We start from the raw sequence: 24055 nt of genomic DNA, 5'->3' as shown, positions 1-24055 counted from the left end.
TTAAAATAACCTTGGGACCCCCTTCTTCAGGACCAGGACAAGACTTTCTGGGTCTCAGAGAACCCAGATGAGGACCTTTTCCCTGCCTCAGCAGCCAGAGCAAGCCCCGAGCTGCCTGCAGATAAACGCTGCAGCGGGAGGAGCTGAGCCTTGCAGGAATCACCGGGGCTTTGCTCTGCTTCCTCAGCGAGCTTTCTGGCTCCTTTTTTCTGGGACGACTCCTGCAGAAAGAAGTCGGCGCCCGGCTGCCATGCGGCTCTGCCGCCAGGAGATGGAGGCTTTGTCCCACCACACGCTTCATCCCTGCGAAAGCTGCCAAAGGCATCGCCGCCTCCCACCTCGGTGATCCGAGAGGGGATGCAACAAAGCGGAGGGACAGGCAAACAAAAGAATAGATTATTTTTCATCTCGGGGGTTTAAACAACCACAACTGGATAGTGACTGAAAAGACAACGATAAGAGCACGTTGAACACTAACACGGGTTGCAGCTGAAGATCTTCCAAAACCAGAGCATTTGCACAGAAACTGGGAGATGCTGCTAGGAAAGGAGCTGTGACCTCTCCTTCCCCAGACAGAGCATCCATCAACACAAATTATACAGCGAAGCTCCAACCAGAGCACGCAACCTGTGCAGGCAATCGGGTCCTGAACACAACTCTGTCTCTGTGTTTCACTGGCACATCCCATCACCACTCATCCCACCTTATCCCGCTGTGGAGCACCGCAACCTCGCACAGCACAGACCGGGCTGCAACATCCCGGGAGCAGCAAGAAAACAAAGCTATTTGGTGCCCTGCCAGAGCCCACGGGGGACATGGGGACAGGCAAGTGACAGATCTTGGCTCAGAAAAGCATCTCCAGCACACTGAGCTTAAAAATACGGTGTAAACCCAGCTACCGTACTGGAGCTACTCAGGTGACCACAGCAAGCCTGGATTTAAACAAAGCTTGTGACAGGCCCAGTGGGCATTTCACAAGTATTTCTGCTCGCCGAATTGATCCTGTCTCTGCATTTATTTTTGCACATGTCTTTTTCTGGCAAACCAGAAAGGACCAGAACACCCTGAGCACAGCACTCCCTCGTGCACTGGAGAGCAGCCACGGGGAGCCACCCGTGTGCCCTGCCACCACGCAGGGCTGCAGAAGGGGAGCAGCAGCGGGGCCCTGCTCCTCAGTGCCCACCGACTCCATCTGGCCTCCGGCACGATGGGCAAGCGTGGGCAGCTTGTCTTTTTCTGGCAAACCAGAAAGGACCAGAACACCCTGAGCACAGCACTCCCTCGTGCACTGGAGAGCAGCCACGGGGAGCCACCCGTGTGCCCTGCCACCACGCAGGGCTGCAGAAGGGGAGCAGCAGCGGGGCCCTGCTCCTCAGTGCCCACCGACTCCATCTGGCCTCCGGCACGATGGGCAAGCGTGGGCAGCTGCCATGGCTCCCCGTGATGCAGACAGCTGCCTGCCGTCCCGCAGCCCACCTCCCTCCGACCTCTCCATGGCCATCAGCCAGCCAAAACCGTCTGTCCCCAGCCACACCGCCTGCATCCGCATCGGTGCCCACAGAGCAGCCGCCTCCTGCCCATGCAGCTCTCCTGGGCTGTTGTCACCTGCCTTGGGGCAGCGGGTGCAGGCAGAGCACTGGGTGACACCGGCACCTGAGGCTCAAGCTCAGGTCCTGATGGTCTGGTGGGAAAAAAAAGCTGATTTTCACCTCTGCAAGCATCGTTTCTGGATGGCAGGGAGCAGCTGTGTGTGTAGTGCCAGCCTGTCACTCTCACAAAGTGGCTCTGTCTCCCGGAGGATGGTGGAGTGCCACGCTGGCCCAGGTGTGGGGACCCTGCAGCCCCCAGGTGGGGTGGCACCCCTCACCCCTGCTGCTCTGTCCCAGAGTCTCTCCTCTGCAGATAAGCAGTGACACATCCACCACCAGCTCTTGCTCTGCTGAATCTGCAGGTGCCAAGTGTTCAACTCCATCTCTTGGCAGAAAGGATAACTTTTACTTTCTGCAGGTGGCAGAGGCCAGGCTCCACTCCCTTTCCCCAGGGAACGCCCCAAACCTCTCCTGTTGGCAGCCGCGCTCCTTTTTCACAGGCAGGCTGCAGAGGTGAACCAAGCACTCTCCAAGAGAGGAGAGGAAGAGGAATTTCAGGGTATTTTCTGCATGTTTTGCTTGGCCAGAGCTCAGCTCCTCATCATTCCACCTATCCCAGCCCATGGGCTGGCTCCACATGGGGCAGAGGACAGCAAGGCCTTGGGGCTTCCAGCCCTGATTCTGCACCATCCCTTTGGGGGACTTGCAGCATTTTAAAGAACAGAGCCTTCTAAACATCTCTTAGTCCTTGTGGATTAGTTTGCAGAAGTAAGCTACCAGGGTTTTTGCAGGTACACTGCATCCACGTGGGGTGATCCCAGCCCCAGCTAGGAGGAGCCGAGATTCCCCTGTGTGGATACAGCGACACAACCAGGGGAGCTCTGCAGCTCCCCTGCCCGCTCACCTCTCGGGCACGGCCAGCTTCAGCGGTGGCACCGGGCAGAAGAGTTTCTCAGGTTGGAGCTGTGGGACCACATCCCCTCCATGGTAGCTCACTCCAGATTAACACCCTCACAGTGAGGGTGAAGCAGTTTCTCCAAGCTTGCAAAGTCAAGACCAATCTCCACACCAAGACATCTGCAGTTCCTTGTGCTCCTGCTTTCACCCTTCAGCCTTTAAAAGGACTTGAAACGTTATCGCCTCCCCTCCTGCCGCGCTGAAGAAGAGCCCCTCTGGCTTTCCAGCGTGGATTTGCAGTACCTGGTAGCAATGTCTAATATCACAGGTGGCCTGAAAGCAGGAGCACCCAAACTCCTGCAGATGGAGTGAAAACCAACGGTGTCTCTTCATCTCTGAATGATCTGGCACAGCATGAAGACAGTACACGACAATAACTGGATTCTCCAAGTACCATCAACCTGGCCCAGCCTGTGGCTGGCTTTCCTTTAAGGAGCTGTGGCTCTCCTTTAACTTCAGTGGCACCTGTAGTCTTTTTCTTAGCTCGGTGACCTAGAAACTGCATTAAGATGTCAAGAGAACACACAACACATTGGAGAAGCCATTTCCCAAGGATCAGAGAAACCCTGATTACCAAGAGATGTGCCTGCAGCCAGGGCACTCCTCATTCAGTTATCAGCAGTATAAATAAATACACCTTACAAACTGAAAATCCACACACTCTTATTCTGATCCCAGTGACATCAGTGGGTGCAGTCCCTTCAAGTGTAAGCCCAGTGATGAAGTGACAAGGAAAAAAAACATTATCTCCTACAATAGACCCAAACCAGGGGACAAATCGATACTGAGCACTAAATCATTGTAATTAAAACTACTTTACGGCTGGGGATACAGTAGCTGATTCAAGTAGCAGTGAGGTAATGCAATGGGAACAGGTGGCATTTTTTCCCTCATTTTTCCCCCTCCTGAGTAATGTTTAAATCAATTACTGTAAAATTAATGACTTTTGCAAGCAATTTGCTGAGAGGGTGGGCTGGGGGATTGTCGCTAGCTGGGTTCCTAGCCACCCTGCAGACAATTTAGAAAAAAATCAGTGTGAAAGGCTTCTAACAACAACAAAAAAGCTACTACCATGAGTTTTATGAATATACTTTCCAAGCAGAGAATCACAGAAACATAGAAGGCTTAGAGATAACAAGCAGTCAACTACTCTGTCTCCTGATATATTCAAGAAGAGCTAAGTTATCCTCCATGTTACCTAAAACATCACTTCAGAGCAGTTATAAACTTTCTGAAGTGAAGACACAGAGGGGGCTGAAACAACCTGTTGTAAAAGGGGAAAGCACTCAGTTCAACCAGGTGAGACACCCCCGCAGACACTGGACAGACTGCAGCGCAGGGCCACAGAGATGCTGGAGGGAGTGGAGCATCTCCTGCTGAGGAGCGGCTGAGGGAGCTGGGGCTCTTGAGCTTGGAGCAGAGGAGACTGAGGGGTGCCCTCATTCCTGGGGATCCATTGGGAAAGGGCAGTGTCAGGAGGAAGGAGCCAGGCTCTGCTCTGGGATGGCCAATGCCAGGACAAGGGGCAATGGTCCCAAGCTGGAGCACAGGAGGTTCAAGCTGAAGATGAGGCCAAACTTTGTGAGGGTGAGGGTTATGGAGCATGGCCCAGGCTGCCCAGAGAGGTTGTGGAGTCTCCTTGTGTGGAGACACCCAAAGCCCTGGCCATGTTCCTGTGTGACTGCTCTGGTGATCCTGCTCTGGCAGGGGTTGCACTGGGGGAGCTTTCCAGGTCCCTTCAACTCCTGACATTCTGGGATTCTGCGACACACAACAGCAGGGCAGCACTCTAGATTTTTCCAGGACATAGAAAAAACCTTCTTATCCTTCCTCTGCGCTTTTAAAGAATGAATCAAACTGGTGATTTGCACATTCAATGCAATTTACCCTTCTTTGCACAGATACGCATGCTCACAAATAACAAAAGCACATTTTATAGGGTACACTTCTCCCTCAACCCCATCATTACCTGTTCTCTTTCCCATTAAAGCACCTATCCAGGTCATATGCTGATTTCCCAAGCAACACCCACTCATTTGCAGACCTCTTTTCAGCGTCAGGTTTGGTGCAAGTCACAAGGGGTGCAAAGGAGGGTGCAATTCCTCTTGGCCTGACTCCAGACCTCTCAATCTACAACAGTGGGATGTTTTTATATTTCTGATTTGGGACCTCATTTGAGAGGTCACACAGAAAAACAAAGAGATGTGTCTTCTGCCATTACCCTAATGCCTACTGCTTGGAAAATACTCAAAAGCCTTCAAAACAACTTGAGTAATATCAGGGCACAGAAAGGACCAGGGAAGTGATGATATTAGATTATAAAAGACGCTACACCCTCCTCACTCCAAGCATTTTCTTTACTCAAGCCAATTATTTCCTGAAAAGGTGGCTGGAAAGACCAAAGAATCAAGTGTGGAATACAGAGAGGAAGGCCCTGGGGAACAGCAACCAAAGAGTGCTGGGACCAGCTCTGTACGCGTCCAGGAGTCACAGGGTCTTTTTGATTAAGCAATGATCCTCCCTTCCCCTCCCAGCTTCCTGCAAGACTGAGCTACACACAGGTGGAAAATCATTTTAACAGTGGCAATACTGTCCTGGTTTGAGCTAAACAGAACTGATTTTCTATTCAGTGATTTGACTTTTCAGCTCAGGCTCTTCTAAGTGGCTGAAATTGCTGAAACTAGCAGGATGTTTTTTCCAGACGGTGTGAACTGATAATCTCAAGGCCACTGTCTCACCATGGGTGCTGTGCCTGCGCCTACAGGGCGGGGAAGCAGACCCAAACCTGCCCAACGAGGGATTGCATCCCACACACGCCACACTCAGTGGAAAGCCCAGGGGATCACCAGGGTCTGGACCCTTCCAGCTTGGACCCTTCCTTCCCTCTCCACCCCTGCAATGGCCCAAGGCCCAGCAGACCCTGCTCCTGCGGCTGCCTCTGATCCTGATCCCTGTGTTCCTGCATCAGCTCCCACTGCTGCTGGGTCTGCACTGGGACTTTTCCAGTGCTCCCAGAGCCTCTGGTGCCGTCATCGTCATTGGGGGAGGATTTTCTATTGGTTTGTAGATCTATTTGTACATATCTGTATAGATTTCATTATTTCCTATTTACATTATTATCCTGTAGTATCAGTATTATTGTTTCATTAAACCTGTTAGTTTTCTTTCCCAACCCATAAAGTCTCTCTCCCTTCTTCTCTTTTCTCTTCCCTTGTGGGGAGGGCAGAGGGGTTCACAGAGAGCATCTGGGCAGGGTTTAGAGGCCAGCCCAGCCCTAAACCACGACAAACACCAAGCCGCTATGGCAGCAGCACGGCGTGGGGTCAGGCTGTGCTGTCCGGTCTTGGGCACAGCGCGCTCGGCTCCATTCAGCTGCAAGGGGTGAGCCCAGCTCCGCTCCTCCTGCGCCCATCAGGAGGTCACCAGCTCCTTTGGTACCCAGAACCTGCAGCCAAGCTGCAGATGCTGCTTTTGAAGTGCTGGCTTCAAACGAGATAAAAAAATGAAAAAAAACCTCACCCCAAATCCTTTCTCCTTTTTGAAGTCTGGCTCACAAGCAAATGAGAACCTGCAGCCTAGCTGCAATGTGATGGGACTCCTCGGCCTTCAGGGGCCTTTAAGTACATCTGAAAGGCATTTAACACCAATAAAATAAGCTGAGCTCTCGCTGGTATTTTTCCTACCCCCCCTCCCCTTGCACATTCACCCCCAGGCTGCTGTGAGCCATCTGTGCCTTGCTTCCCAGGGGAACCAGGGTTAGGTAGAGGGGAGAGATCTGGGGATGAAGAAAGAGATCTGGGTGAAAAATCCAGGCTGCTGGAAGTGCTGTCAATGCCCCTGGCTTGCCCTGGGGACGCGGGCAGGTTGGCTGATGGAGGCAGAAGGCTGAGCTAGTCCCTAACGCTGTTGGTGGAGGTGTCATTCTGTGGGCTCTGTCCCTTCTAAAAATTCCTCCAAAAATACCTACAAAACACCTCCAGACATGTCAGACATAGCTCAAAACGTGCCCACGCTAACTCTTAGGTATATTTTTCCAGGTAGGTGAGACCTTACTGTCTGAATGGCCATTCTAACCTCCAGAAGCACCAGTTAAACCCACTAACGTCAGGCAACGTTCCAAACCAACAGGTGCTTTAAAGCCAGCAGATAGCAGGCAGCTTCTGAGACGTAGGCAGGGGTGCCAGGCAGCTAGAGGCAGCAAGCACCTATAGCTGGAGACCTCTACAGGTTTGGGGGCTGAACACACTGCGGCCGAGGCATTCATAGCACCCTCGCTTACCTTCTCATGCATACTTGAATAGCGATAGAAGTAAGGGAAGTTTCTCTTGCCAGTTGTGAAAAACCCATTCTGGGGCAGTGCTGAAGAGAAAACAGGTCAGCAATTCCATTCACAGATCAGGCCGTGTGTGCTGGGAAATGCGGGTGGGTGTTCAGAGCCACTCCAATTACCCCAGATCCCTCAGCTGGAATTGTAGTTAGGATAAAGTTGTCAGTATGAAGAACAGCAGCTACAAAAAATGGGCCAAGCAGGGGAGTGGATCCTGCCGGGCTGGTGGTGAGGAGCGCTGCAGAGCTGCCCGCAGGACAAATGGCAGCACAGGGAGAGGCTCGGCACGCCAGCCTTGCCCCCTGTTTTATGACAAGACCGACACTGGCAGGAGAGGTTTGTGTTTCACCAGGGAGCTGGCTGGATCCGTGACCGGGCTCTCTGCAATGTGGCAATTTCACGTCGGGAAACATTTCATTTTTACAGTCTCCTCACAGAATACTATGAGCACTCAAACACTACGACCAAAAAGAGCAGGGCTGTGCTCTCCACGTGTGCAAGCTGCAAATCAGGGGCACGGTTGCTCTATGCACCGGGCCACGAGTGCCCAATTTCCCCGGTGAAAGGAGCGGGAGCTGCAGGTGCTGCCAGCCCCCTACCCGTGCAAGAGAGCCCATGGGGGGAGCGGACCCCGCTCTCTCTGCCACATGGTCAGCAGCTGCCTTGTGCATGTCCGTGCCAGCCCTGATGTAATTAGCACCTTGACGGGTGTTAAATGAACCAAGCTTTCCAATCTTTCAGAAGAAAACTCTCAAAGAAACAGCTGCCGGGCTGACAGAAATAGGATTCTTTCAAAGTCTAATGAATTGTAGAAACACTTCAGCCATTATTTTGCATCTTCCTTACACAAATGCACCGTCACGAGCCCTTGGAGCACAGGGAGTTTTGAGCCTCACCAAGCCCACCATTCAAGACATATCAAGGATGTTTCCAAACCACCATTGGAGATGAGAAAGCACACGGGGCATGGGCACAGTGCACCCTAGGCAGGGCCCTGCTGTTTGGTGAGAGCTCTCTTGCTCTCCCCTCGCTGTGTTCAGCTCAGCACAAGGCAAGGGACGCAGAGGACAGAGGCTGATGCCAAATCTGTGCCCTTCACGCTCCAGCAAACCCGAGCTGGTGTTAAGCCTGCGGCCAGACAGACTGCCTGGGTCCAGCCCTGCCAGCCCAGCAGCCACTTGCCCATTTTGTAGACTCAGAAATAACAAAACAAAACAAAAAACGAAGGCTAGAAGCCAAAACTGGGGCAGCAAAAGAGGGAGAAGACTCAGCCCCAGCTCCCTCTGCAGCCAGCGGCAGGGATGCTTCCCAAGGGCAGCGATGCTGGCTCCAGGAGGCAGTAACAGCCTGTGAGGGACACCAGACCAGCAGCTAACCAAGAGGATCTGCACCTTCCTAGTCCTGCCTAGTGCCTAACTGCCTTCAGGTATTAAAATGAGGAAGATTCATGTGGATAGATAGACCGCTGTCACGCTCCTCTCCCTCCGGTGGAAAATGCAGCAAGCCACCACCTGCCTGTTCAATGCGCTCCCTCTCTGTTCATCCAATGCAGTTATTTCCAGCTGGTGCAATTTTCAATCCTTTGAAAACTAGATTCAATTGACTTTTAACCGCCAGATAAATATGGGAGACGTATATCTGCTTGCCTGCGTTATATCTATTATATTCAGAACACCTACGGGTTTTTATCCCTGAAGGGTTGTGATTTAAACATAATAACAGATAGAAATACTGGAAAGTAATATCCGAAATACACGAGAATGTGTTCAACACCACATGCTCTCCATCCAGCTCGATTTGAATCTGTACACACAAATTCCAACTTTACTGCAAAACTCTCTCCCTAGCTTTACATGCAGTGGTGCTGGAAAAGGAGGTGCCCGGTGGTGCAGCTGGTCTGGGTGGCTGTGGCTGTGCCCAAGCAGGAGGGAGTGATGGCAGAAACAAGTCTCTGAAGGTGCAAGAGCTTATTTCGGCCTGTAGTCTAAGAGGGTGTTCATAGGCAGAGGTGTGAGACCACAGCTGCAATCTTGTGTCCAGTGCTGGGCCCTCAGCTCAAGAAGGACAGGAACTGCTTGAAAGAGTCCAGCAGGGCCACAGAGATGCTGGAGGGAGTGGAGCATCTCCTGCTGAGGAGCGGCTGAGGGAGCTGGGGCTCTTGAGCTTGGAGCAGAGGAGACTGAGGGGTGCCCTCATTCCTGGGGATCCATTGGGAAAGGGCAGTGTCAGGAGGAAGGAGCCAGGCTCTGCTCTGGGATGGCCAATGCCAGGACAAGGGGCAATGGTCCCAAGCTGGAGCACAGGAGGTTCAAGCTGAAGATGAGGCCAAACTTTGTCAGGGTGAGGGTTCTGGAGCATGGCCCAGGCTGCCCAGAGAGGTTGTGGAGTCTCCTTGTGTGGAGACACCCAAAGCCCTGGCCGTGTTCCTGTGTGACTGCTCTGGTGATCCTGCTGTGGCAGGGGTTGCACTGGGGGAGCTTTCCAGGGCCCTTCCAACTCCTGACATTCTGGGATGCTGTGTCTGATGTACCACAGGCTTCTCCCCTGCTGGCACTGCAGTCCTCCTCCTGACATAGCCTGACCTGCTCGTGGCGTGTTCCACCCTGTGAATCACTGCTGGGCCTGGAACAGCGTGATCTTTTAGTGCAGGCACCAAACCGGCTCATTTTCAGAAAGCTCCATCAGCGATTTGGAATGACAGTAGGGAAAAAAGAAAGAAAGAAAGAAACCCAGCACACTCCAGCAGTTGTTGTTTGTACATCCCACCTCCATCCCTGCCGGTGACGCCAGCGCCTATGGGACCTGCTGCTCCCCACTGCTCCTCACTGCCTGTGTCCACATGGAGACTCCTTGGACTCCATCTCACATTACCTCTCCTCGTTTTTTTAAAGCGGAGACTGAGGCTGAGCTCTGGGATGAATGGTGTCCTACCAAGACCTGCAGAGCTGTCTACAGGCACAGGTGACTGCAGTCTGAGCGTGGGAGGCTTGTTAAATCCCATGTGGGAAAACAGATGATCTCCCTGAAGGAAAATGCCACCTCTCTTGGTGGGAACAGGTCCCCAGCAACAGCTTCTCCCAGACAGAGAGACAATTTCCTGTGGCACCTTATGGCTCCTGGGAGCAAAGCTGGTCCCTGCACGGCAGCATCCTGCCCTTCAGTCATCAACCGAACACAAGAACACGCATCTGTGCCGCACAAAAACTGAACAACTCCAAAGCGAGAGGTGGGATAGGAGCCAGGGAAAAGGAAACAAATGTGGTGACAGAAGGATGTTGCCACTTGCCAGCACCACGGAACAACATCCTGATCACATCTATTTACAAACACTAATATTGTCTTTTTGGGCTGAAAAGGAGGTCAATTTAGAGAAATGCTTAATTTTATCACAAAAGTGAAATCCTTTAAATGAAATGAAATGTTGTTTGCAGTTGCACGTACTTGCTGCTGATGCTCTGAGCGGAGACAAGGCACTGAAAGGATGGGGATGTGTCACCGAGCACATGGGACAGGAAATTCCTTGCACTCAAGCTGTTTTAGCACAGTGGTTTCAAAAGTGTGTGAAAAGAGATTATATTCGTCCTTTTATTCAGTCAGACCAATTTAATGCCTAGTTCACCCACAAAGCAACTGGAAGCTGAAAGGCAGAAGTCAACTATGTCTTTCCAGGGTATGGGATAAAGCAGAGTATGAGAGATGGCTACAACCTTAAAGGACATGAGGACCAGGAAAGGCCATACTTCGTTATATTATTATATTGTTACATTATTGGCTTATTGGAAATGTAAAGTATGTTTAGATAAACATGATTTTCCATATGTATCCTGCACATGCATTTAACTGTTAAGAACACTCATAAAAAAGTCTATTTTTGGGCCTTTTTAATTGGAATTCAAATTCCATCCAAATGCAGCTTGACCCACCATGTGTTGAAATATTACTCATATGGTAAATAGGAAAGCTGCCATTTACCTTTTAATAACAGGAAAGTTTAAAAAATAAGGCTGAAATGCATTGTAAGACGTGGTATAGCTTAAATAAAAACGTCCTGATGGATGAACTTCATTGGCAAAATGAAATACGGGATTTACTGAAAAAGCTTGTAACTAGGAAAGAAAATCACCAACTTGTGTTTCGTACTCAAATGAAAATCAGCCTTAAGAACATCTACTGAGAAAAGGAAATGCAAACAGCTATTAAAACTGATTATTTAAGGACGTGCTTCTTGCTTACGTAGCCAGTGTCGCTTCACATCAGTCCCCAGTACCACGGGGAAGCTTAAAATTGGGGAGGAAGAAGCAATGAAGATCAAGCAAAGGAAAGAGTGCCTGAATAATTCACTTTGTGACTGATGAGCAAAACTACTTGTCAAACACCTCCTCTCCCTGCCTTTGGAAATGACCATGATTTCTTGACTTCTGCGTTCTCACCCAAAATTCGCAGGTTGCCAAGTCTCCAAGAGAAATCTGAGGACTCTGGCCGTGTTTGGATGTGTGTGGGGCAGCTCTCCTGCCTGCCTGTTGCTGCAGCAGGGGCATGGTGCTGAGATGCAGGAGGCCACCAAGGACCTGTGTGCAGCCTCACTGCCCTTTTTGGGTGTTCTGGTGCAGACAGGGTCACCTCTGCTTCCTATAGTCCTGGCCTGAGACTTGAGATGCCTGAGCACACCAGAATGTGAGTAATAAAGAACAAAACCAGCTGGGATATTCCCATTTATCAGACTGCATCTCTGAGTATGTTTTGGTTTTGCTTTTGGTTTATAAGGGGTTATCTCTCAGGCCTCACCATTTTTACCATCTCAGTTTTGCTTCCCTCCCCCAGTATTTCAATTCACCTACACCAGGTATTTCCCAGGAGCGTGTTCACAGAATATCAGGAGTTGGAAGGGACCTGGAAAGCTCCCCCAGTGCAACCCCTGCCAGAGCAGGATCACCAGAGCAGTCACACAGGAACACGGCCAGGGCTTTGGGTGTCTCCACACAAGGAGACTCCACAACCTCTCTGGGCAGCCTGGGCCATGCTCCATAACCCTCACCCTGACAAACTTTGTCCTCATCTTCAGCTTGAACCTCCTGTGCTCCAGCTTGGGACCATTGCCCCTTGTCCTGGCATTGGCCATCCCAGAGCAGAGCCTGGCTCCTTCCTCCTGACACTGCCCTTTCCCAATGGATCCCCAGGAATGAGGGCACCCCTCAGTCTCCTCTGCTCCAAGCTCAAGAGCCCCAGCTCTTGCTCTCATTGCTGCACACAGCAGTAGCTCAGACTCTATGGAGCCTCTGAGCAGGCCAAGAAGGCCTTCACCTGTTGACATGAAGTTTAGAGTTGCAGCTAATGCTGTTTTTGGGCAGCTGCTCAATCTCACAACCAAAGAAAAGGACCCTAAACAGAGCCGGGATGTGTCTTTTCTCACACCCTAAACAGAGCTGGGATGTTTCCTTTCTCTCGCCCTGGCACACAGCAGGAAGCGCTCATCACCGGGGAGCGCCTTCTCCGTGCACCCTTCACTAGGAATTTTGTGGCTGCTGCTTCACGCAGATGAAAAATGCACTTGGTGTTGTGCGACTTAAGGGAAAACCTGCAATTCTGCTGAAGGAATAGCTACAGGAGCACAGAACCTGAACGTGACCACAGAGATGCTGCCCCAACGCCCCCACCTGTGTGTGACACATCGATAACCCCCAACCCTGTACCAGCGTAGGAGCCAACCTGCACATCCACCCCAGCCCTGCAAAAAGCTGCACCAGCCATGTGTGTGCCCCAAATCCCCCAAACCCCCTCCCCACAGCCGTCATGCAGATGGCAGCGCTTCCGGCCCTGTCAGCGTGAGGCCAGGTTGGTGGCAGGAACCGCGGCATTAAAAGCTTTAGATCTTGGTGTCGGAGCCTGCAGCCTGTCAGGGTGACTTTGCCTTAAAAGCTAGGACGGCAGTAAGGATGAAAAACGGCTTTGCCATTTTCTCCCCGCCGCCCTCCAACTATTCATCCCCAGCAGGAAGCAAAGCGCTCGCTCCCAGCACAGCGCTCCCATCCCTGTCCCTGTGCGCCCACCGGCCAAGGGCTGCCTGAAGTGATGGCTTCCAATGAGATCGGGCAGACAGAGCCCCTTGGATTAAAGACATCTCAGGAAATCCTCGCCTATAGCTCAGTCAGGGCAGGCTCTTCCCTGTCTTAAGACAGAAAACCCAGCAAACAGCACCAGTCCTTCTCTAGGATGCCCAGAACCTGAAGCAGCGACAGGGTGCAGGTGACAAACAGTGAACTGGAACTGTGTGAGCAGATGAAACCAGGAGGGTTTTAGCAGAAATCAGTAGCTTTTCTGGGATTTGCAAATAAATAATCCCAACGTAATCTCATTTTTCAGCAGGCCAAAGCTAGGTAATTTCTTCTGTGCATCTGTTTCCACAGGCTTTCCCCAGATTTCCTGACCAAAACACACTCACCGCTGCTCTCGACGAAATTTCGGCTCAAAGAGTTATTTTTAAAGACCGCTGCTACCATCTGACAGGAAAGTCAGATCCCAGTCTCTGATCTCAATGAGAGTCTTACACACTTTCTCCTGACACCCTAAATATAAAGCAACATGAAAAATCCCTGAAGCCACAGCACCCCTTGCAGCTTGCATTCAGCGCTTCACATCCATTTGGCACTTGTGTAAACCCACATCTGGTAAAGGAAGGTGGGTAAACCAGGCCTTATATTTTAGACACAGCTGAGGGCTACCAGGGCATCGATAGAAAGGATTTCCCACCACAGCATTCTCACCCCTTCTTGCCTAAAGTACTAACCCCATTCCTGAAGACAGGGGAAATGGCCTTGGTTACAAAATCAGCTCCCAGGGAGGCTTTGCTGAGGTCTCCCGACTCGGATTATGCAGATTGCAATACAACAGCAACGTGCTGGGCTAGCTGCAACCCCAGGCAGGGCTCTCCTGAGAGGGAGGAATGGTTGGGACCCTCCTGGAAGACCTCCCACCCCAGAGGAACAGGTTGTGGGGAGGCAGAGGGAAGACGAAGGAGGATCTGTGACTGGTCATACACCCCCCACATCCCGTTTAATAAACGATGCCAAGAGAAGGAAGAGAATTCAGAAAGGGAGGGGATCAGAATCAAAATGCGATGGGTCAGAAGTCTGCATGAAGACTGGGGAAACATATGCTGTATGTTGGTATCTCAGGTCCTTCCCTTCCAGTGATAGAGAGATGCCAGCCTGCTTTACCCACCAACCTGGGCTACAGGCAGAATCACGCACGTCAAGCTGGAAATCTCTGCCATTCAGAGGATTTATGAAAAATATTTGACTTTGCTCCCTCTGAAATGACACCATTCTCCTCTTTTATCCGTCTTAAGTGTCAGGAGAGTGGGATGTTAATGAGATGTACAAAGGCTTTGGGGTAACTGAACAGTTTTATAGTCCCACATTGATAAATTAAGGCATTTGTCACTGTTACCACATTAATGTTTCTTCCCGAGATCAAAGTCTGGATTTGCTGCATCAAACAGCACTGCCCTCTGCTACGCGTTACCACGCGTTACCTTCCGAGGAAATTAATTGTGATTCCGTATTTTTACATTCACAGTTTAATCACACCCCGATTCGCATACCTGCTGATTGCCATCTCCACATGCAGTGTGCAAGTCATTTTTTAGTATGGATTTTTCTCCTCGCTACCTGTGTGAAAAGCCTGAATATCTTGTTTCAGGACAGCTCTGAAAAGCAGCTTCTGCAGTAAAGAATACAGACAATTCCCTTCCTCCTTAAACCCTGGGTTCAGTCATGTTCATTTACATTTATATAGCACCTTTCATCCCTGAAGACCCCAATGCACTTTACAAACTCTCTCTGTACACAGAAGCTGTACAAATAAATGGCTACATAAACAGACACAGCAATCCCATCACTGATCGCTGAGATGCATCTCTCAGCGTGTATTCCCAGCACACTCGCAGCAAGGCAGCTCTGCACGCCCTACATCATATTGCCATCAAGGAAGGAAATAAGGCAGCGTGATTTAGAGGCGTGCCATTTCCCTGCCTGCGAAGAGCAAGGAGTCTCGAATGGCTTTACAGCCTGGGTGTCTGACATCTCCTTGGCACTCATAGGTTAAAATGAGGTAAAGACTCATTTGCAGTGAGTTATACCTCACAGCTTCTGCGGTATCAGTGCCCGTAGAAGTCCAGGCTTGCTGCTCCCTTCATAGGTGACCCTCAAGCAGTTTGTTTTATAAAACTGAAGAATGTCTGCTTGCTTTGTCATGAAATCATAAGAGGAAATAAACACCCCTCTCCCCAACAGCACTAGTTGACTGGCTCCCCCCAATTCAAGGAAGGAGAAGAAGGAAGAACCCCAACGTACCTGAGACACCTTTTTGACCACATCGCTGCCCACAAGAAAGCCCTGTGCGTAGGAGCGGGCCGCGATGAAGGCTCGGGTCGCCTTCACCTTCAGGTCCCTGGGAACTTCCCCGAAGGGTTTGTGCTGCTCCGCGTGTTTCACCATGCAGTCCAGGTACTCATCTGTGATGTGGTACTGGGGATTCATCAGCTTGAAGAGCCGCTCCAGCAAGCGTGTCCAGAACTCATTGAGGGCCTCTTCCAAGTTGATGTTGGAGCCCCGGTAATAGCGGCGTAGCTCGCTGTACAAGTCCTTGAAGAGCTTCGTGTTTTGAGTGTACAATTCTCCGTATATACTTGGAAAAGCATCATAAAGAGCCTTCTCTGACTTGTTCAGCAAATCCTGGAAATAACCTGAGGAGAGAAGAAAAGGGAGACTGTGATGCATGGGTTGGACAAGCGGGAATCCAACGGGCAATCCAATTCTCCATTTGGCAGAAGAACCAAACACCCTGAGAAAGGAGAAGGGCCCTAACAGGGCTTTTCCTCCAACACACCTTACCCACATTCTCAGTCTTGAGCCATAGCTGAGAGGACTGAAGAAGGAACCCCCAGTGCCAGAGCACCATGGTCACCTCTCTGGCTCTTCTGGCAGCCTCACCTGGACTCAAAACTGAGGCTCTTCTCTGAGCCACAGTGTTACTCATAGGTTTTCCTTACAGAACACAGCAGCTAGCACTGCTGACACACACTGCAACTTGCCACAGTTGTCAGCCAGCGCCTTATGAGACACTCAGTCCCAAATCTAGAACCAGCCACTTCTGGCACAGAAGCTGACGCCTGTCAAACATCATTAGAAAATGTTTTAAACACACAAGGACGCCTGGATGCTGCTCAGGCAATGGAGGTCTGCCCTGTAATCACAGAATATTAGGAGTTGGAAGGGACCTTGAAAGATCACCTAGTCCAACCCCCGCAGTAATGACTGCTGTTAGAGTCAGACTACCCTATCAACATCAGCACCCACACCAGAATGAAGCAAGATAGAAGATTCCATCTACAAGATAACCTGAAATCTTCATTTTGTCATGTCAAAGGTCTGAATTCCTCCACCACTGCCTGCCCTTACCATCACATGAAAGTGAGGACTCTTCTGGAGAAGACTGCAACTTCTGCAATCTGAAAACAGAACTTTCCCCTGCTCCCCACCTCCAAATTTCCTTTTTTCCTTGGAGGCTGCTATTCCTGGCTGTGGCACTGATAATCTGGGGGAGCCTGCAGGACTCCAGTACAACGTACTGAATGTGTCTCCATACAACACATCACAGAAACACAGAATATGAGGAGCTGGAAGGGACCTGGAAAGCTCCCCCAGTGCAACCCCTGCCAGAGCAGGATCACCAGAGCAGTCACACAGGAACACGGCCAGGGCTTTGGGTGTCTCCACACAAGGAGACTCCACAACCTCTCTGGGCAGCCTGGGCCATGCTCCATAACCCTCACCCTCACAAAGTTTGGCCTCATCTTCAGCTTGAACCTCCTGTGCTCCAGCTTGGGACCATTGCCCCTTGTCCTGGCATTGGCCATCCCAGAGCAGAGCCTGGCTCCTTCCTCCTGACACTGCCCTTTCCCAATGGATCCCCAGGAATGAGGGCACCCCTCAGGCTCCTCTGCTCCAAGCTCAAGAGCCCCAGCTCCCTCAGCCGCTCCTCAGCAGGAGATGCTCCACTCCCTCCTCATCTTTGTGGCCCTGCTGGACTCTTTCAAGCAGTTCCTGTCCTTCTTGAGCTGAGGGCCCAGCACTGGACACAAGATTGCAGCTGTGGTGTGAGCAGGGCAGAGCAGAGGGGCAGGAGAACCTCTGCGCTACAACCACCCCTTCTCATCCACCCCAGGATGGCGTTGGCCTTCTTGGCTCAAGGGCACATTGCTGGCTCATGGTCATTGCTGTCCACCAACACCCCAGGTCCTTTTCTGCCTGACAGCTCCAGCCACTCATCCCCAAGCCTGTCAAAGGCCGTAGCACAAAGCACAGCAGTCTAAGACTGGGTCCCTGCAACAACCCAAAACCACCACGATCTGCTGCACAATGTGAAGTTGCCTTTGGAGAAATCAGAGTCCCAAGCACCGGGACATGAGCAGGCACATCTTATGACATATTTAAAGCCTGGGTTGTGCTCAAGTGTTTCTGAAAGGAGAGCAACATTATCACGTTCAAGATTCTCATCTCATCTTATTCTTTGGATTTGCATCCTGCTTTTGTTTAGGTGTAAACACCTAAATTGCTTTACACCCTAGGTTCAGTGGTCACAGCAGCGACAGAAATGTGACTCTTGCTACATACAGCGGGGTAAAGATGACAGGTTCGACTCCTCCCTTACCTTACCTTATCTGTAGGTATTTCCAGCCTCTCGACTGCAGCTACCTGAGGCTGCACAGCGGGGAACTCATAGCAGGACCGGCCTGATTCAATTTATTGATTTACATAAGCAACTTCAATCATCGTTTAAGTCGGTGAGAGGGAAAATGATTTAAATAATCATTTTCATTTCAATTACATTTGGACTTTTTGGGGCCTTTTGGAAGCGAACGTGATTATACTGTTCTTTAAATCTAAATGACTATTATTTTGTTGGTGATGTATGATAAGCTCTAGTTGGAGGGAAACCGTTATTCAATTAAAATCAAACAGCATGCATTTAGGTATATAAATTAACTGCACTGTTCTACGCATATAAGAAAGAAAAGCTTCTGGAAAAGGCACATTGCATGTACAAAGCCTTACTGAACCAAGTATTTTTGAGGGAACGGCACTGACTGCAGTTAACCACCTCTAAAAGTTTAGTAAAGCTCACTTCCATGGTCTGGTTTACATTCATAGACTGGAAGGGCCATGCAAGCTTTCCTACGTTAATAACCTCTCATTGGCTTCTCAGATTTGAATGAAGCTGAAGCTCAACAAGCGGATTGAGCGAGTGAAAACAACACAGGCTACCAATACTGAAACTTCTGGTAGTACTTTAGCAAACCGATAGCAGGCATTGATAGTCTGGCTTCCTGCAGTCACAATCACGTACTGCTTAATAGTTTCAATGTGATTTAAGTGTTTTTAAAAGACTGGGAGCAAACCAGGTATTAGCAGAAGTTTGGTTTAAACACTTATACAGAACATAGAAATGTGTTCTCTAAAATGTTGAATAAAACCTGGGGTTTTCAAGTGTATTTTTAGAAGAAACTTATTCTTTTTCAGCAGTTTCCATCTCCAAACATTTGCACTGGGATTCCTCCATCTCTCAAATGACAGATCCACACGTGTTTGTCCATCTATTAAAAGCTGATTTCTACCCACAGACACCAGTGAGTGTTGGCACCTAAGCCAGGTGTATTTATAGCTATTACCTATGCTCACAAGCCAGGCAGACGCTTTGTCCTGTCAGGACCCTTTCTGAGGTCTGACTAACCTGAGGTGGCTTCGTTTTCCTACTGCCACAGCCTCCCTACCTGTACAGTGACCAGAAATGGCATCCACCTGCACCAGACATAAAATACCTAGTTTTTTTACCACTGATGAGATAGATAAAGCTGCTCCGACAGCCTCCCTACCTGTACAGTGACCAGAAATAGCATCCACCTGCACCAGACACAAAATACAGAGTTCCTCTACCACTGATGAGATAGATAAAGCTGCTCCATGTTGTAACGCATCACACCAAGTGCTGCTGGTTACCCATTCACAATTTAACTAAATTGAGCTCTCTTTAAACTCTCTTGTATAATCAGGGCTCTTTTCTCTGTGACAAGCAACGCTAATTGAATAAATTGCTCAGCAGCCCAGGTCCAACATGCGGCTTGGCACTCGCCATCAGGAGGAAGAAAACACCAACAAACGCAGCCCGATTTGTCAATTCAAGGTAAAATGACTTTCTTTGTACTGCTACAGGAGAAGCAAGACCTGTATCTTTCTGTCAAAACATTGGAAGCTGATCTCGAAAAAGTCCAAGCTAATTAAGAGCTGATGAACTGCTACTTCTCACCTAAGTGAGAAAACACCAATTACGGTCAACTCATCTAGAAAGTTTTTCTAGGTTCACACACTTGAGAAAGAATACATCTACATTACCCAGGGAAAATTAATTAGCAATTAAGCCCCAATGTGTTTGCGATGAATAGCCGACCTGGCAAGGAACTTAAATGCCCATTCTGCAGCATTAGAAGGATCTAAGAAGTGGGGATTGTCAAGGGGGATGCACAGAGGCTGGTGCTGACTGCCCTGGTCCTCACGATCTCAGCCTGCAGGTACCACCAATTAACACCGCATCTTCTCCTTGACACTCCCTGCCTACTCATAGCCAATGTTTAATGTATTTACACATGTCCTAGGTTAAGAACGTGCAGGGCCATGGGCTAAAACAACTTGCTGAACCAGAGTTCAGACATCTCTTCTTCTTGATTTCAGGGAGAAGCAATTATTTATTAGGGGAAGCATCCCATCATCTGTAGCCATGGTGGGATGGGGACCCTTAGGTGACCTGGGTGCTTGGAAACCTCTCATAATACAAACACTGGCTAAGGGCTTTGTAACACTGCAAAGCTCAGCAGGGGATTTTCTAATGCCAGTACTTCAGTCAAATCAAATTGGGTTTTCCCTGGGCCAGTGAGAGGCACAGCTCTTCAGTCCAGGCTATTCCTATATGAAACATCACCTTTCCCACTCTAAGGCACAAGTATTCAAAAGAAAAAAAAATGAAATGACAGTCTGGTGGTATTATTATTATTATTACTACTACTACTACTATTATTATTATTACTATTATTATTGCTATTATTATTGTTATTGCTATTACCTCTCACTTCCAGGCTCAGAAACAAGACACCCAGCTTCGCTCACATGAAATCTGAGCAGAGGCCAGGTCTGAAAAATTTCTGCCTCACATCCAAAGACGCCAGAAAGGTGTGAGCAAAGAAATGAAAGGTTTTTACAACCCAGACAATTCTGCAACCTTGGCTGCTGCTTCTCTTGCTGTTGTAATGACGAAAAGTTACTTACCAGAGAATTACGTTTTCAACCAGCATCTATAACCTTTGCATTCAAGAAAGATTGTAAATCCCCACCCATTTCCCCGCTTCACAGCTCCCCAGTGTTCGCAGCCCATATTTTCACAGTTTCCGCTTTTTCACAGCTCTGGATTCAAATTGGGAAGCTGTGAAGAGCAAGGCAGGGCCTGGCAGTTTCTCTCTGAAGATGAAAAGGTTTGAGTTCCCCCTTCCTCACTCCTGCCCCCAGCACCAAGTACTTTATCCAAGCTCTTTGGTACCATTTGATCGCTCAACATCTGGAACACACTGGAGTTTCTTCAACTCATCCAGTGATGGAGTGGGAATGGATGTAGAGAGGAATGAAGAGGTCACTGAAGGGCGAAAATCCAAATGCTCTTAGGGCATGCAACCCTTCTTAATGACTTTCTTCATAAACCACCCAAATTTAGAGGGATACCAGAAGAAAGATGAGAATTGGAGAAAGGTGGCTGAATTACTTTCAATCTGAATATTATTAAAGCCTTAAGTGCAGTATTAAAAAACTGCAGTACAAAAAGTCTCACAACTGGAAAAAGAGTAGTACCAGATGGGAGGAGATGAGGGCGGAAAACACATTGCTCAAATGATCCATTAATTCCAAAATCAGATTTTCAGAAGAAATCTGCTCCTAAAGGGAGGTTTAGCACTGGATGATTGGATTTGCTGAAGACCCTGGGCAGCCACTTCTACTTCCATGTGGAAGTCAGACATAAGAGGAGAGGAAAGGCATCAGGGTGCAGGGCTCCAGGAGGAAGGCAGCCCATGGCAGGAGATACTTCCAACACTTTGCTTTCCCTTGGAGCAGCAGCAGCAGCACCCACGGCTCTGCTCTGCCTCCACCTTCCAGCTCCAACCTCTCCCTTACCTCTTCCTTTCTTAAGAGCAGAGTGCTCCACCCCGGGACAGCAAAACTCACTTTTGCTTATGCTTCTGAAAAGCCTCGAGTATTCCCTGCAGGAACTCCTAACAACTTAATGCTGCAACTGTGTAGTGAGCAGTGCTGTACGGCTACAGGAGCGCTGTTCTGTGCAAATGCTACAGAAGCTTTTCAGCAGTGGGGTGAGGTGAAAGCTCTCCTGCGGGTTGGACAGCTTTGCATGGCGAGCTAGGTTTGTGGTGGAAGGGCCAGGAATGGCTAGGACAGCCAGAGGTGGGGGCAAAATTGCTTCAGGAGGAAGAAATATCAAATACCATACTGTAACTTCTCAAGTTTGAGGAAGCCTGTGGTGGAATTCACGCAGGGCCAGAGCCATGGAGCGTCCTTGCAGCTTTGGAGGGAGGCCAAGAGAAATGTACTCACCATTATCACTGCTATCCTGTATCAGGAAGACTGCACTAAGAACAGGAGAGAAAAGTACGCTGCCTCTGTGGTGTCCTGAACACCAGCAAAAGCAGGGAAAGAAACAACATGGGGACATCTACCAGGGCAGAGCTCCTTCTCAGGGCCAGCCCTGTCGGGCTCAGGCACAGCATTTTCCTGGGCTGAGCTGCCATTTAATGAACTGCTGCACATCCCAATACCAATTTGCTTCTCCACTCAGTTTTAATGCTGCCCTTGCAGTCGGGCTACTATTAGAAGAGAATAATTCAGCAACAGATTTAAGCCATTAGAATCGAAATCTAATGCATTCATGTCTGTTTTGTTCACTTCAGCAAGTACAGTGATATTTTATTTATAAAATTGTTCTTGCTCATTATTAATTGAAGCACGACCCATGCCTGTGCTGAAGAGCGTTACCAACACGACAGCAGCGATATGCTCTGGTTTGTACCTTCGCTGGGTGCTGCCAAAGGAAATAACCATGGTGAGACCAAGAGGCTTCATCTCCACATGCAAATGGAGCAATCCTGGTGGTGTTCTCCTTAGGGGTGCCCCCACTCCTCACAGTTTCACACTCCTGTGAAACAGCTGCTCTGGTGTAACCTCAGTCCTGATCCACCCTGGAGAATGCAGGCTCTCTCTGCTGTATTACAGAATCCCAGAATGTGAGGAGTTGGAAGGGACCTGGAAAGCTCCCCCAGTGCAACCCCTGCCAGAGCAGGATCACCAGAGCAGTCACACAGGAACACGGCCAGGGCTTTGGGTGTCTCCACACAAGGAGACTCCACAACCTCTCTGGGCAGCCTGGGCCATGCTCCATAACCCTCACCCTCACAAACTTTGGCCTCATCTTCAGCTTGAACCTCCTGTGCTCCAGCTTGGGACCATTGCCCCTTGTCCTGGCATTGGCCATCCCAGAGCAGAGCCTGGCTCCTTCCTCCTGACACTGCCCTTTCCCAATGGATCCCCAGGAATGAGGGCACCCCTCAGTGTCCTCTGCTCCAAGCTCAAGAGCCCCAGCTCCCTCAGCCGCTCCTCAGCAGGAGATGCTCCACTCCCTCCAGCATCTCTGTGGCCCTGCTGGACTCTTTCTGGATCACTCTCCTCTACAACGTCCCTCCCACATTTTGCTCCTGTTTGGTGGCTGCAACCCAAGAGGCACCATGACAAACCAAGATTCAGACTGCAAAAAAGCTCAAACAATTGGAGATAAAATCAGCTTCTACCTAGAAGCCCAAGGATGAACGTGGTGAACAAATGCACCAGGATGCAAGAATTATGATGCTTTTAGGTAATACAACTTCAAAACTTCTAGGATTCTCTTCAGAGAGCTGCTTCACTCATTTCTCCTCTGCACGCTGCATCCTGTGCTGAGAACAGTGTAGCAACACAGGACTGAAGAGACGTAGGTCAATGAGACAAGTGCCAGCTCTGCCATGCAGTCACTGATTTTGTACTCTCCTAAACCTGCTCAGTGCCCAGCACAAGAGAAGTTCAAGAGATTTTGTCCTTGCTTCTACTGGCAGGCTGATCCAGAACACCTCCTTTCTTAATTTCCAGTCCACATTCATTCTTTATCCACCTGGTCTTTGCCAGTGTGGTCTTATACTTTCAACAGTTGTTTCTGCTCCCGGTGTTCACTCTCTGAGACGTTTATAATTTATGCACAAAGCCCCATATTTTCTCAGCTGCCTTCCCACACAAGTGAAGGTGCTTTCCCCTCTTCACACCTGACAGACTCACGAGTCCTCTGATGGTTCCACTAACTCTTCTCTTCACCTTTTCAGGTTGGCATTAACTCTTCTTAACTGTGGGTGGTGAGAACTACAAAGAACATCTCCTTTTCTTCACTGGAAATGACACTGTGAAGACTGCAAGGACTGCACTTACCTTTTTTTAGGAATGCATCACATTAGCATTTCACAGACTTTCTGCCACCAACTGGTACGTCCCCAACTCTCCCCTTTGCTATTTCCAAGCAATTAGTCTCCAGCTGTATTCACTCTGGAATATTAATTTCACCCTATTTCTATTGTATCATGGTTATCCACTTTCCTCTTCAACAGTGACAACTATTCCCACCACTGTGTCATCTCATGAACGTGTTTCTTATCATTTGTGCTGGTCTTTAGTGGGGCTGTTAACCAGGCTATGGTCTAGGCCTGTCTTTGAGAACCCCACTGGGACCTCCCTCCAGCCCAGGAGCTCTTCTTTCAGTGTAATGTATTACAGAATAACAGAATGCTGGGAGTGGGAAGGGACCTGGAAAGCTCCCCCAGTGCAACCCCTGCCACAGCAGGATCACCAGAGCAGTCACACAGGAACACGGCCAGGGCTTTGGGTGTCTCCACACAAGGAGACTCCACAACCTCTCTGGGCAGCCTGGGCCATGCTCCATAACCCTCACCCTCACAAACTTTGGCCTCATCTTCAGCTTGAACCTCCTGTGCTCCAGC

The 24055-nt window shown here is 49.6% G+C and overlaps 1 protein-coding gene across 1 annotated transcript in view; it reads right to left on the bottom strand.

Annotated features, from left to right (window-relative positions):
- GPC1 (glypican 1) overlaps positions 1–15616 on the bottom strand; it is a gene marked incomplete at its 5' end in the record, with an annotated part of 25262 nt that extends 9646 nt beyond the window's left edge. The window contains one exon of the mRNA XM_010185176.1: positions 15225–15616. Within this exon, the coding sequence (XP_010183478.1) occupies positions 15225–15616 (392 nt within the window). The remainder of the gene's footprint in view (positions 1–15224) is intronic.
- Positions 15617–24055: the final 8439 nt, after the last annotated feature.

Source organism: Mesitornis unicolor, unplaced genomic scaffold (assembly GCF_000695765.1).
Source record: "Mesitornis unicolor isolate BGI_N332 unplaced genomic scaffold, ASM69576v1 scaffold12145, whole genome shotgun sequence".
NCBI classification, from domain to species: Eukaryota; Metazoa; Chordata; class Aves; order Mesitornithiformes; family Mesitornithidae; genus Mesitornis; species Mesitornis unicolor.
Note: the sequence above shows the minus strand (reverse complement) of the source record. Positions and strands in the feature narration are given on the sequence as shown.